Source organism: Leucoraja erinacea, chromosome 4, assembly GCF_028641065.1.
Source record: "Leucoraja erinacea ecotype New England chromosome 4, Leri_hhj_1, whole genome shotgun sequence".
Classification (NCBI taxonomy): domain Eukaryota; kingdom Metazoa; phylum Chordata; class Chondrichthyes; order Rajiformes; family Rajidae; genus Leucoraja; species Leucoraja erinaceus.
Genome location: NC_073380.1, coordinates 97,740,403 through 97,755,249, shown reverse-complemented (window position 1 = coordinate 97,755,249; position 14,847 = coordinate 97,740,403). Strand labels below are relative to the sequence as shown.

The window sequence follows — 14,847 nt, the reverse complement described above, 5'->3', positions numbered from 1 at the left end:
TGAATACAAGCCCAGTCGATCCATTCTTTCATAATATGTCAGTCCTGCCATCCCGGGAATTAGCCTGGTGAACCTACGTTGCACTCCCTTTCCCTTGTATTCTTGGTACTGAATATGATGTTTTTTAGGGGTTCTCTCAGGATTTGTTGAATCTTGGTACTGCCTAGGTGACTAACAGCAGAATAATTTGTAGGTTGGTGGAGAGAACAATGGAGGTGAAATAAAAAAGCTTTTCTTCGCAATAGGAATGATTGAGGTATGGATGGCTTTGAAGACAATTAATAAAGGTAAAAATCAAGGGGTCACAGTTTAAGGATAAGGGGGAAATCTTTTAGGACCGAGATGATGAAACCATTTTTCACACAGAGAGTGGTGAATCTCTGGAATTCTCTGCCACAGAAGGTAGTTGAGGCCAGTTCATTGGCTATATTTAAGAGGGAGTTAGATGTGGTCCTTGTGGCTAAAGGGAGTTGGATGATCAGCCATGAGCATATTGAATGACGGTGCATGCTCGAAAGGCCGAATGGCCTACTCCTGCACCTATTTTCCATGTTTCTATCTTGTAATTAATTATGGGAATGTTGGATATTGGGAGGAAAGAAATTCCGCTGATGTCAGCTGTGACTTTTAAATTTAGAAGAGTTGCGAGAGGCTCAGTAATTCCTCTTCACTATCTTTGCCAAATTTCCATTCATCACTAGTTGTAAGATTGGCTACGTTCTTGAGTATGATTTGTCAAATTGCCAAATTGTGTATATTGTCGCCACTTTTTTTTTTAACTGGATGTTTAAAATGTAAAACGACAGTATTTTTCTATGCTGTTGTTTGACTTTTTGAATTGACCAGTTAACTGTGGGTCAAGTCCGAAGATTATAGAGGAACTCTATAATGTGGGTCAGGTCTATTGACACAATATCTTTCACCATCTTTATCCCATATTAGCATATATTAAAACGTAATGGTTTAAATGTGATTATTATATTCATTTAATAATTTGAAATGTGGATTAATCGTGTTGTACAAACAATGAACAGATTCGTGATTAAATCTGAAGATGTGCAGTTTCTTGGCGTGTTTTTACGTTTTTCCGATTTCCGTTGCATTGGTCGATTTCCTGGAGTCCGTCCTGTCAGCCACATCTCTTTCCATTGTATTTCGTGCCGCTCACATGGTGGATTTTCCTTCCGTTTCTGATTCCCAATTTTCCACAGAGCACAAGAAACGGATATGGACACAAATCACAATTCTCGTCTCTCCCGAGCTGGCTTCGGTTCAACAATATTTTTGTAACAGTCGGTTTCACTACTAGAGACCCCGGCGGTCGAACGCGAAGACGAAAATGATATAATGGCAGATAATCTCGTCTACAGACTTTGGTCAATTTTGGAAGAAAATCAGTTTCAATCTTGGTAGGTTGCTGAAAACGATAGGCGTGGTCTGAGAAACTGCTGCATTAGGTTAAGTTGGTGGCGGGGCACTAAGTCTTTTTTTTAATAGTCCTAAATAATGTATATCAAAAAAATGATCCGTAAATATGTATGGTATGTTTTGTTATTTTTTTTCTTTCTCTAGTTGTACCTTGAACTCTTACATTTTCGACTGAATAGACTTCTAAACAGCTATCGACGTCTAAATTGTTTTTTGAAAGTATTTGCTGGAACTTGAAACGTTATAATGTAAATAATTTCGACCAACCTATAAATCTTTAGCGGCTTGCTTACTTTCTCATCCAACATAGGCATTCGATTTTATAGCGTTGCGGGCAGAGCATTTGTTTCCATAGATTTTAACAACTCTCTCCAAAAGACAAACTTTGTTTATGTGGCTGTTATATCTGGATTGCGTTGTTCCCGTTTCTCCCAATCGCCTTATTAAATGGGCAACGAGCCCCTGTGTGATACAAGTAAGCTGCAGTTTACATCTTCACTTCGATATTGCAGAAGCCAACATCGCCGCTTCCATTCACGTATTCGTTGTGAAACAAACCATGAGGTCTTCAACTTCCAGATTATCAACGTTCTCCTCCAGGGATTCCTTATGGAACCGGTAAGGCAAGGGTTAATCACACTAGGGCCGTCTTTCCCGACAACGAGCGTGTGTTATCATTGTTTATCCGTGAACGTTTTCGAAAAGTTGTCCTTGAGTTTTTTTTAACCCCCCCTTTGGGCCAATCCCTGTTAGGCAGGACCCAGTGAATATCCGTCTGTAGGACGAGAGAAAGGGAATTGAGGAAATTGCCTACCGATGGGCAAAGTGACACAAAAGTTGCCGGGAAGTTGACATTTTCTTGACGTTCCTGAAGCTAGTTGACCAAAGACATCCAAATCAGAAATGTTTTAATTTGAGCACTGGCCGTGGCTGCGACACCTCTAGTAGCAATAACAAACACCATGCATAAAATATAATAATGCTATGATTCTGATTCCCTCACTACCTTTTTTTAAAGTTAATTTGATCTGTTGTTTCTCCGATTGAATTTTTGAAAAGATATCATGGATTGTCTGGATTTTTGTTAATCTCCCCCGAACTCAAAACATACACACACACATACACACACACACACACATTTCTTCTGAATTTCTGAAAAATTATGAGCTGCTGGAAGAAAAGATCGCGCGAAAAAGCACTGCTTTAAGTGCGTTTGAAAAATCTAAACCAGATAAATCATGTAGCGAGGTTGATAGCGCGCAAGAAAACCCCAACCTCCCACGGTGCCCTTATCGTATGCAAGCTGGTGAAATGTTTATGTTCAAATGTTATTCTGGGTCAATTTATCTCAGTCAGCTATTTAATTTGTGTGCTTGGTGTTATTCTTCCCTAGAGTGCACTTGAGAGGTCACATTCCATAGAGCTCTGAATGTAAAAGCAGACTTTTCATTTACCGTTTTTTGCACAGCAGATTTCACCCCTCTGTTAAACAATGCTAAAATAACCGTGCAGTTTTTTTTCGGGTGGAGCAGTTCGAACGATTTCTACAAATGCCTAAGTGTACGGGAATTAAAAACTGAAAGGTCGGCGTTGACTACACTTTTAATTCGTGGAAAGGTTTTCTCTTTAGAACAAAATGATGATGTGGCACTATAAGCATATATATTCACCCTTGAATTGCGTACATCCTTAGTTGATTGCTATTGTTCCTGGTTTTACATCCGGAAGGTGGCGCAATAGATTAAATTGTGTATGTGTGTGTGTGTGTGAGAGAGAGGGGGAGATACACAGAATGGGAGTTTGCACGTTGCCTTTACTTGCATGCACCAGTTAAAATAAAAATTAAAATGGTATTTTGCAGTTGTCAGGTAAAGAACGCTTGTAAATAGGGTCCTGCCTAATTTCAGAGATTTTTTTGCACTGCGATTCCTCCCACGCAATTATCATAGACATAGAAAATAGGTGCAGGAGGAGGCCATTCGGCCCTTCGAGCCAGCACCGCCATTCATTGTGATCATGGCTGATTGTACCTATCAATAACCCGTGCCTGCCTGCTCTCCATATCCCTTGACTCCACTAGCCCCCTGAGCTCTATCTAACTCTCCCTTATGTCCATCCAGTGACCTGGCCTCCACTGCCCTCTGTGGCAGGGAATTCCATAAATTCACAACTATCTGGGTGAAAAAGGTTAACCGACCTCTCGTACATCTCGACCCGAAACGCCGCCTATTCCTTCGCTCCATAGATGCTGCCTCGCCCGCTGAGTTTCTCCAGCATTCCCGTTGCATCTCCCCTTTTCCTAATCGCACACCATTTAGATAATAGTCTGCTTTCCTGTTTTTGCCACCAAAATGGATAACCTCACATTTATCCACATTATACTGCATCTGCCAAACATTTGCCCATCCCGTCTCCCTCACCAATCAGGTTGGAGAATTCTTAGCATTGCAGAGTCTGAACCAGGAAGTGTCAGGTAGAATATTTAATGCAATTTCAAATTAGATGTAGAAAGGGATGGAGAATATGACTGGATTGAAATAGGTACATTAAGTAGAAAGTTAAAAAAACATTTAAAAAAAAAACAATACTTAAAATGCAAAGGAGTGAGATAAATAGTTAGTATTGCAAAAATTATTTGGATGAAAATGTACAAGTCATGATTAGTAAGTTAGTAGATGACATTGTAGTAGGTGGTTTGGCAGACAGTGAAAGAAATCGAAGGTAGACACAAAAATGCTGGAGTAACTCAGAAGTCAAACCAGGGCAGGATCTACACAGTGAGTGGCGGGGCCCTGGGGAGGATTATAGAGCAGAGATTTCTGTGAGTACCCTGAAACTCACTTCATCGGTAGATTGGTGGTAAATAAAGTTTTTGCTACAGTGGCCTTCATCAGTCAGGGTGTTGAGCGTAGAAGTTGGGAAGTTGGTAAAGCACACGGCATTGAGGGTTCAGTATTGATGTGGATAGAGAACTGGCTGGCAAACAGGAAGCAAAGAGTAGGAGTAAACGGGTCCTTTTCACAATGGCGGGCAGTGACTAGTGGGGTACCGCAAGGCTCAGTGCTGGGACCCCAGCTATTTACAATATATATTAATGATCTGGATGAGGGAATTGAAGGCAATATCTCCAAGTTTGCGGATGGCACTAAGCTGTGGGGCAGTGTCAGCTGTGAGGAGGATGCTAGGAGACTGCAAGGTGACTTGGATAGGCTGGGTGAGTGGGCAAATGTTTGGCAGATGCAGTATAATGTGGATAAATGTGAGGTTATCCATTTTGGTGGCAAAAACAGGAAGCAGACTATTATCTAAATGGTGGCCGATTAGGAAAAGGGGAGATGCAGCGAGACCTGGGTGTCATGGTACACCAGTCATTGAAAGTAGGCATGCAGGTGCAGCAGGCAGTGAAAAAAGCGAATGGTATGTTAGCTTTCATAGCAAAAGGATTTGAGTATAGGAGCAGGGAGGTTCTACTGCAGTTGTACAGGGTCTTGGTGAGACCACACCTGGAGTATTGCATACAGTTTTGGTCTCCAAATCTGAGGAAGGACATTATTGCCATAGAGGGAGTGCAGAGAAGGTTCACCAGACTGATTCCTGGGATGTCAGGACTGTCTTATGAAGAAAGACTGGATAGACTTGGTTTATACTCTCTAGAATTTAGGAGATTGAGAGGGGATCTTATAGAAACTTACAAAATTCTTAAGGGGTTGGACAGGCTAGATGCAGGAAGATTGTTCCCGATGTTGGGGAAGTCCAGGACAAGGGGCCACAGCTTAAGGATAAGGGGGAAATCCTTTAAAACCGAGATGAGAAGAACTTTTTTCACACAGAGAGTGGTGAATCTCTGGAACTCTCTGCCACAGAGGGTAGTTCATTGGCTATATTTAAGAGGGAGTTAGATGTGGCCCTTGTGGCTAAGGAAATCAGAGGGTATGGAGAGAAGGCAGGTACGGGATACTGAGTTGGATGATCAGCCATGATCATATTGAATGGCGGTGCAGGCTCGAAGGGCCGAATGGCCTTCTCCTGCACCTAATTTCTATGTTTCTATGAAAGACATGTTACAGTTGGACAATACATTGGTGAGGTAGAATTTGGAGTTTAGTGTTGCTCACCCTACTATAGGAGTGATGCCATTAAACTTGAAAGAGTGCAGTGAAGATCTACGAGGATGTTGCCAGTATCGAGGGCCTGTGCTGAAAGGAGAGGTTTGTCAGGCTAGGACTTTATTCCTTGAAGTGCAGGAGGCTGAAGGGTGATCTTACAAAGGTGTATAAAATCATAAAGGGGATAGATCAGGTGAATGCACAGTCTTTTTATCCAGATTAGGTGAACCAAGAAGCAGAGAATAAAGGTTTAAGGTGAGAGGGGAAAGGTTTAATGGGAACTTGAGAGGGGGGCTATTTTCAGAGGGTAATGGGCATATGGACCGAGCTGCCGGTGGAGGTAGTTGAGGCACTTACTATAACATTTAAAATACATTAGGACACATACAAGGATAGAAAAGGCTTAGAGGTATATGGGCCAAATGTGGGAAAATGGGGGTGGTGTAGATGAGACATTATGTTCGTCACGGTCAAGTTGGGCTGAAGGGCCTGTTTCTGTGCTGTATGACTCGAAGTAGGCACTCACGTGACAGCAATGCATCACTCCCAGATGAGCTCAATGCTTTCTCAGCTTGCTTCAAAAGGGAGAACATTGGTATACTCTACCTTCTTGGGCCCCACAGCCTCCGATGACACTGTAATCTCAGTGATCTAAGATAATGTCAGAAGACCCTTCACGAGGGTGAATCCTCGGAAAGTGTCTGACTCCCATGGGTATACCTGGTGCCGGGTTCGGCGGGGCCCACGGCTGGGGGCTGGGCCGTAGCCACGGAGGAGTGCGGAGAGAACCCAGCGGCGATAGTGGAGAGGTCGGAGTGGCGGTCGATGATGGCGCCGGATGAGGACGGACATGTGGAAGTGAGGACGCCGCTGGCGCGGGAAGGAACACAGGAGTACCCAGCGTGGCAGGACCGCCAGAAGGAAGGGGGAAGAACAATGAACAATGGAGGACCCAGCATTGGGGGGACTGCCGTGGGGAGGGGGAGGGGGACCTGTGTAACTTTATACGTGCCTTTTATGGGTGCCTATTTGCATACCTAAGGTATGCAAGCAAAGAACTTCACTGTTCACAATAAAGTATTCAATTCAATTCACATTCTTTAAAAACTGTGAGGACCAACCGGCTGGAGATTTTGTAGATATTTTCAATCTTTCACTACTATGGTCTGAGGTCCAATGTCCCCACCTGTTTTAAAAGGACATCCATAAATATAGCATGTAATCGAAGAAAAGTAAGGTGACATGCCTCAATGACTGCTGACTGGTGGCATTGATATTCCCATTTCAACTCCTGCCGTAGTAAGGAACTGGAGGCATTACCATTTGCCATCACAACAGATCACCAGGGGATGTGATCTCGCTGGCTCTCCACTCTGCACTGGACCACTTGGACAATAGGAAGATGTATGTCAGGCATGACCACAGACCATCATTCAACAACATGATGCAGATTGTTGAATTCAGGAAATGAAAGCCGAGGATCCATGAATCGACCGGACAATTTATCGACCGGACAATTTCAAGTCCCTGGGCGTAGAAATCTGTCCTGGGCTCAGCTCATAAATGCATTCACAAATAAAGTTCATCAGTGTCTCTATTTAGAAGATTGAGGCGATTTGGTATGCCACCGAATACTTGGTGATCGTGGTGAAGAAACAGTTAGACAGGTACATGGATATGTTTAGAGGGATATGGACCAAACGCAGGCAGGAGGGACTAGTGTAGATGGGGCAATAGTGTAGATTGGTTGGCGTGGGCAAGTTGCGCTGAATGGCCTGTTTCCATGCTGTATGACTATAATCTATTGAACCTTTACAAGTGTAAAGTGGAGATTATACTGACAGTTTGTATCATAGTCTGGTTCCATACTCATATGCCCAGGAATGGAGGGGGCTGGAGAAGGAGGATGCTTTTGCCTGGTCCATCATGGATACTGATCTCTCTGCCATCAAAGGGATCTACAGGAGGCGCTACCTCAAAAGGCAGCTAATATCAACCTACACCACCCTGGCCATACTGTCATCTCACAACTACTATTGATAAAAAGGTACAGGAGCCTGAAAACCATGACCTCCAGGGTAAAGAACAATTTCCTCCCACCAACCATGAATACTGCACAGCGCTTACTTATTTCAGAAATTATAATCTATTATGAACTTTGGTTTGGTTGCACTATGATCTTTGGCTTTGCACTATTATGATCTAATATTACCGTTTATTAATTTATTATATGTGACTAATTACCTAATATTACCAGTTATTAATTTATTATATGTGACTAATTACCTAATATTACCAGTTATTAATTTATTATATGTGACTATTATTTGTGTGTTGACAAAAATCTTTGGAGCGAAGGAAATAGGCGACGTTTCGGGTCGAGACCCTTCTTCAGACTGATGTGAGATTTGGGGGGGAAGAAGAAAGGAAGAGGCGGAGACAGTGGGCTGAGGGAGAGCTGGGAAGGGGAGGGGAAAGAAGGAGAAAGCAGGGACTACCTGAAATTGGAGAAGTCAATGTTCATACCGCTGGTGTGTAAACTACCCAAGCAAAATATGAGGTGCTGCTCCTCCAATTTACGGTGGGCCTCACTCTGGCCAAAAGCTACAACAAGTAAGAATTACATATAATTATTTTTACAACAAATGTTGGTCTATCTTTATTTTAATTTGTTTAATTGTTCAGATTTAAATACAACTAGACTAAGTGGGACCTGTTGTGTCCCAGCTTCACACGGGAAGGCTGGTCCCCGAACGCAATATTCCACCTCTCCACCAATTCCCATATACACACACACACTCACACTCCACACTCCACCTCAAACACACTCACACACACACATATACACTCACACTCTCACACACACATACACTCACATACACACACACACACACACACAGACTCACACACACATACACTCACACACAATATATATTACAGTAAACTTTCTTGAATCTACTCACACGGCTGAGCGCAGCCTCTCCACTATGGGGCTTCCGCAGTCAGTGGCACTTCCACAATCAGCATGACCTTTGCACTTACCGGAAATTATGCAATCAGCACGACCTCTGCACTCACCTGAAATTACGCAATCAGCGCAATCTGTCCACTAAGTCACGAAATGAGCGGGACTTTTGGACTAAACACATGCGGACCTAATAAAGCATTTATTCCTTCCAAACACAGTCAGACCTAATAAAGCATTTATTCCTTCCAAACACAGTCAGACCTAATAAAGCAGTGCAGTTTCAAGCACAGGCAGGGCAGCAGGGCAAACAACTCATGGCATTGTTATTTCATTTCATTTCCAATAAAGCATTGCACTTTAAAGCACAGGCAGGGCAGCAGGCCAAACAACTGCCACTGCTACACGGGTGGCTTTAAACTGAATAAGGGGGGTGGGGTGTTGAATGGGACAGTGGAGGATGGAGTTAAAGGGAAAGGGTTTCTTAAATGTGTGAGCGTAGAGACCGAAGGGTGTAAAATGAGGGTAGAAGAAATAGGTAGCAAGGTGAAAAGTAAAAGTGGCAGGCAGACAAAACCAGGGCAAAAATCAAAAAGGGCCACTTTTCAACATAATTGTATAAGGGGTAAGAGTGTTGTAAAAACAAGCCTGAAGGCTTTGTGTCTCAATGCAAGGAGCATTCGTAATAAGGTGGATGAGTTGAATGTGCAGATAGCTATTAATGACTATGATATAGTTGGGATCACAGAGACATGGCTCCAGGGTGACCAAGGCTGGGAGCTGAACATCCAGGGATATTCAATATTCAGGAGGGATAGACAGAAAGGAAAAGGAGGTGGGGTAGCGTTACTGATTAGAGAGGGGATTAATGCAATGGAAAGGAAGGACATTAGTTTGGAGGATGTGGAATCGGTATGGGTAGAGCTGCAAAACACTAAGGGGCAGAAAACGCTGGTGGGTGTTGTGTACAGGCCACCTAACAGTAGTAGTGAAGTTGGAGATGGTATCAAACAGGAAATTAGAAATGCGTGCGACAAACGCAAAACGGTTATAATGGGTGACTTCAATCTACATATAGATTGGGTGAATCAAATTGGCAGGGGTGCTGAGGAAGAGGATTTCTTGGAATGTATGCGGGATAGTTATCTATATCAACATGTAGAGGAACCAACGAGAGAGCAGGCTATTTTAGACTGGGTATTGAGTAATGAGGAAGGGTTAGTTAGCAATCTTGTTGTACATGCCCCCTTGGGCAAGAGTGACCATAATATGGTTGAGTTCTTCATTAGGATGGAGAGTGACATTGTTAATTCAGAAACAATGGTTCTGAACTTAAAGAAAGGTAACTTTGAGGGTATGAGACGTGAATTGGCCAAGATTGACTGGCAATTAATTCTAAAAGGGTTGACGGTGGATATGCAATGGAAGACATTTAAAGACTGCATGGATGAACTACAAAAATTGTTCATCCCAGTTTGGCAAAAGAATAAATCAGGGAAGGTAGTACATCCATGGATAACAAGGGAAATCAGGGATAGTATCAAAGCGAAGGATGATGCGTACAAATTAGCCAGAAAAAGCAGCATACCGGAGGACTGGGAGAAATTCAAAGACCGGCAGAGGAGGACAAAGGGCTTAATTAGGAAAGGAAAAATAGATTATGAAAGAAAACTGGCAGGGAACATAAAAACTGACTGCAAAAGTTGTTATAGATATGTGAAAAGAAAGAGATTAGTTAAAACAAATGTAGATCCCTTGCAGTCAGAAACAGGTGAGTTGATCATGGGGAACAAGGATATGGCGGACCAATTGAATAACTACTTTGGTTCCGTCTTCACTAAGGAAGACATAAATAATTTGCCGGAAATAGCAGGGGACCGCGGGTCAAAGGAGTTGGAGGAATTGAGTGAAATCCAGGTTAGCCGGGAAGTGGTGTTGGGTAAATTGAATGGATTAAAGGCCGATAAATCCCCAGGGCCAGATAGGCTGCATCCCAGAGTACTTAAGGAAGTAGCTCCAGAAATAGTGGATGCATTAGTAATAATCTTTCAAAACTCTTTAGATTCTGGAGTAGTTCCTGAAGATTGGCGGGTAGCAAACGTAACCCCACTTTTTAAGAAGGGAGGGAGAGAGAAAATGGGGAATTACAGACCAGTTAGTCTAACATCGGTAGTGGGGAAACTGCTAGAGTCAGTTATTAAAGATGGGATAGCAGCACATTTGGAAAGTGGTGAAATCATTGGCCAAAGTCAGCATGGATTTACGAAAGGTAAATCATGTCTGACGAATCTTATAGAATTTTTCGAGGATGTAACTAGTAGCGTGGATAGGGGAGAACCAGTGGATGTGGTGTATCTGGACTTCCAGAAGGCTTTCGACAAGGTCCCACATAAGAGATTAGTATACAAACTTAAAGCACAAGGCATTGGGGGTTCAGTATTGATGTGGATAGAGAACTGGCTGGCAAACAGGAAGCAAAGAGTAGGAGTAAACGGGTCCTTTTCACAATGGCAGGCAGTGACTAGTGGGGTACCCCAAGGCTCAGTACTGGGACCCCAGCTATTTACAATATATATTAATGATCTGGATGAGGGAATTGAAGGCAATATCTCCATGTTTGCGGATGACACTAAGCTGGGGGGCAGTGTTAGCTGTGAGGAGGACGCTAGGAGACTGCAGGGTGACTTGGATAGGCTGGGTGAGTGGGCAAATGTTTGGCAGATGCAGTATAATGTGGATAAATGTGAGGTTATCCATTTTGGTGGCAAAAACAGGAAAGCAGACTATTATCTAAATGGTGGCCGATTGGGAAAGGGGGAGATGCAGCGAGACCTGGGTGTCATGGTACACCAGTCATTGAAGGTAGGCATGCAGGTGCAGCAGGCAGTAAAGAAAGCGAATGGTATGTTAGCTTTCATTGCAAAAGGATTTGAGTATAGGAGCAGAGAGGTTCTACTGCAGTTGTACAGGGTCTTGGTGAGACCACACCTGGAGTATTGCGTACAGTTTTGGTCTCCAAATCTGAGTAAGGACATTATTGCCATAGAGGGAGTGCAGAGACAGTTCACCAGACTGATTCTTGGGATGTCAGGACTGTCTTATGAAGAAAGACTGGATAGACTTGGTCTATACTCTCTAGAATTTAGAAGATTGAGAGGGGATCTTATAGAAACTTACAAAATTCTTAAGGGGTTGGACAGGCTAGATGCAGGAAGATTGTTCCCGATGTTAGGGAAGTCCAGGACAAGGGGTCACAGCTTAAGGATAAAGGGGAAATCCTTTAAAACCGAGATGAGAAGAACTTTTTTTCACGCAGAGAGTGGTGAATCTCTGGAACTCTCTGCCACAGAGGGTAGTTGAGGCCAGTTCATTGGCTATATTTAAGAGGGAGTTAGATGTGGCCCTTGTGGCTAAGGGGATCAGGGGGTATGGAGAGAAGGCAGGTACAGGATACTGAGTTGGATGATCATCCATGATCATATTGAATGGCGGTGCAGGCTCGAAGGGCCGAATGGCCTACTCCTGCACCTAATTTCTATGTTTCTAACTCATGGCATTGTCATTAAGGGATAACAAATCATTTATTGCAAATACATTGCAGACTCACAGTTCAGTTGATTTATAGCTTAGAATGACAGTCGTGGCCTCTTCCTCGCGATCTTGCAGAGTGACTGACTCACGTCCAGGCACCCGGGGTTTTATAGTCCTGCACCCCCACCCCCCGGAAGGGGCGTTATCTCCATTGCGGTGATTGACAGGCAAGAGGACCAACCATCTGATCTCAAAGTTTTTTAAACACTTATAACTTATTTATTTTTCATCGATGGGAAAAATCCTCGGGGCTGGAGGAGGACTGTGAGTAAGATGGCCAAAAATCACAGTGATACAGGGTAGCGTTTTTTCTAAAATCAATATACAGCACAGACAGGAAGTGGTCAAGGTGAGACTTTTAATTATATAGATAAAACAGAATAGAACTGCAAAAAAACTTATTTTTTGCAAACTAAGTACAGGCTTATCTCAGAAACTATAATCTATTATGAACTTTGCTTTGGTTGCACTATGATCTTTGGCTTTGCACTATTATGATCTGGTTACCTAGTATTACTGGTTATTAATTTATGATATAAGTGACTATTATTTGTGTGTTGACAAAAATGCTGGAGAAACTTGGCACACCTACAATTAAACACGCTTTTGTGGTCGAATGGGCAACATAAAATTATTATGTAGCATTTGAATGAGAAGGTTCACCAGACTGATACCAGGACTTTCATATGAAGAAAGACTGGATAGACTCGGCTTGTTCTCGCTGGAATTTAGAAGATTGAGGGGGGATCTTATAGAAACGTACAAAACTCTTAAGGGGTTGGACAGGCTAGATGCAAGAAGATTGTTCCCGATGTTGGGGAAGTCCAGAACAAGGGGTCACAGTTTAAGGATAAGTGTGAAGTCTTTTAGGACCGAGATGAGAAAAACATTTTTCACACAGAAAGTAGTGTATCTGTGGAATTCTCTGCCACAGAAGGTAGTTGAGGCCAGTTCATTGGCTATATTTAAGAGGGAGTTAGATGTGACCCTTGTGGCTAAAGGGATCAGGGGGTATGGAGAGAAGGCAGGTACAGGATACTGAGTTGGATGATCAGCCATGATCATATTGAATGGCGGTGCAGGCTCGAAGGGCCGAATGGCCTACTTCTATGTTTCTATAAGGGAATCTTCATTTATAACCTTTTTATATATTAACCAAGCATGTGAAGATTGCAGAAGTTATGGCCCCTGATAGTTCATTAATTAATTTTTCTCTACAGAATAAGGCTCAACAGAGTATGAGAGAAAAAGAGAGAAATTGTATGCGGGAGGAAAATTGAGTTTTTTGCAGTTCTATTCTGCTTCATCGTATTTAAATCAGAATAATGAAACTAATTAGAGTAAAGATAGACCAACATATGTTGTAAAGTGAGACTAGTAATTATAATTATCATGATTTGTGCACAAATATAGTTTAGTTTAGAGGTACAGTGCAGAAACAGGCCCTTCAGTGCACTGACCAGCGAGCCCTGTACACTAACATTATCCTACACACACAAGGGACATTGTACAATTTTACCAGGCCAATCAACCTACAAACCTGTACGTCTTTGTAGCGTGGGAGGAATCCAGAGCTTCCAGAGAAAACCCACGGAGGCCAAAAGGAGATCGTACATACTCAGTATAGACTGCCCGGAGTCAGGATCAAACCCAGTCTCTGTCGCTGTAAGGCAGCAACTCTACCCTTGCACCACCATGTCACCCCCTGGGCCACTGTGCCTTTGTATACAGTGCGTTCAAAAAGTGTTCAGACCCCTTCACTTTTTTCCACATTTGGCAGTGATTACAGTCTCAAGTCTTCTTGGGTACAAGCTTGGCACACCTGTATTTGGGTAATTTATCCCATTCTTCTCTCAAGCTCTGTCAGGTTGGATGTGGAGCGTTGATGCACAGCTATTTTCGGGTCCCTCCAGAGATATTCAACCGGGTTCAAGTCCGGGCTCTGGCTGGGCCACTCAAGGACATTCACAGACTTGTCACAAAGCCACTCCTGTGTTGTCTTGGCTGTGTGCTTAGGGTCGTTGTCCTGTTGGAAGGTGAACCTCCGCTCCAGTCTGAGGTCCAGAACGCTCTGGAGCAGGTTTTCATCAAGGATATCTCTGTACTTCGTTCATCTTTCCCTCGAACCTGACAAGTCTCCTAGTTCCTGCCGCTGAAGAACATTCCCATAGCATGATCTGCCATCACCTCCGTAGGTATGGTATTGGCCAGGTGATGAGCGGTGTCTGGTTTCCTCCAGACGTGACGCTTGGCATTCAGGCCAAAGAGTTCAATCTTGGTTTCATCAGACCAGAGAATCTTGTTTCTCATGGTCTGAGATTCCTTTGGGTGCTTTTTGGCAAACCCCAAGCGGGCTGTCATGTGCCTATTACTGAGGAGTGGCTTCCATCTGGCCACTCAACCATAAAGGCCTGATTGGTGGAGTGCTGCAAATATAGTTGTCCTTCTGGAAGGTTCTTCCATCTCCGCAGAGGAAGTCCAGAGCTCTGTTAGAGTGACCATCGGGTTCTTGGTGACCTCCCTGATCAAGGCCCTTCTCCCCTGATTGCTCAGTTTGGCCGGATGAGTCCTGGTGGTTTTAAAGTTCTTCCATTTAAGAATGACGAGGCCACAGTGCTTTTCGGGACCTGCAATGCTGCAGAAAGTGTTTTATACCCTTCCCCAGATCTGTGTCTCGACACAATCCTGGTACGGAAGTGTACGGACAATTCCTTTGACTTGGTGTTTGCTCTGACATGCAATGTGAACTGTGGGACC

The 14,847-nt window shown here is 43.3% G+C and overlaps 1 protein-coding gene across 5 annotated transcripts in view; it reads left to right on the top strand.

Moving 5' to 3' along the window:
• The first annotated feature begins 1,037 nt into the window (after positions 1–1,037).
• Positions 1,038–14,847, top strand: part of LOC129696711 (arf-GAP with SH3 domain, ANK repeat and PH domain-containing protein 1-like) — a 196,086-nt gene continuing 182,276 nt past the window's right edge. For 3 of the 5 annotated variants that reach the window (XM_055634835.1, XM_055634831.1, XM_055634830.1), the window contains exon 1: positions 1,554–2,046. In XM_055634835.1, the coding sequence (XP_055490810.1) occupies positions 1,820–2,046 (227 nt within the window). In that variant the 5' untranslated portion in view covers positions 1,554–1,819. The other 2 variants (XM_055634834.1, XM_055634832.1) reach the window with 2 other exon arrangements.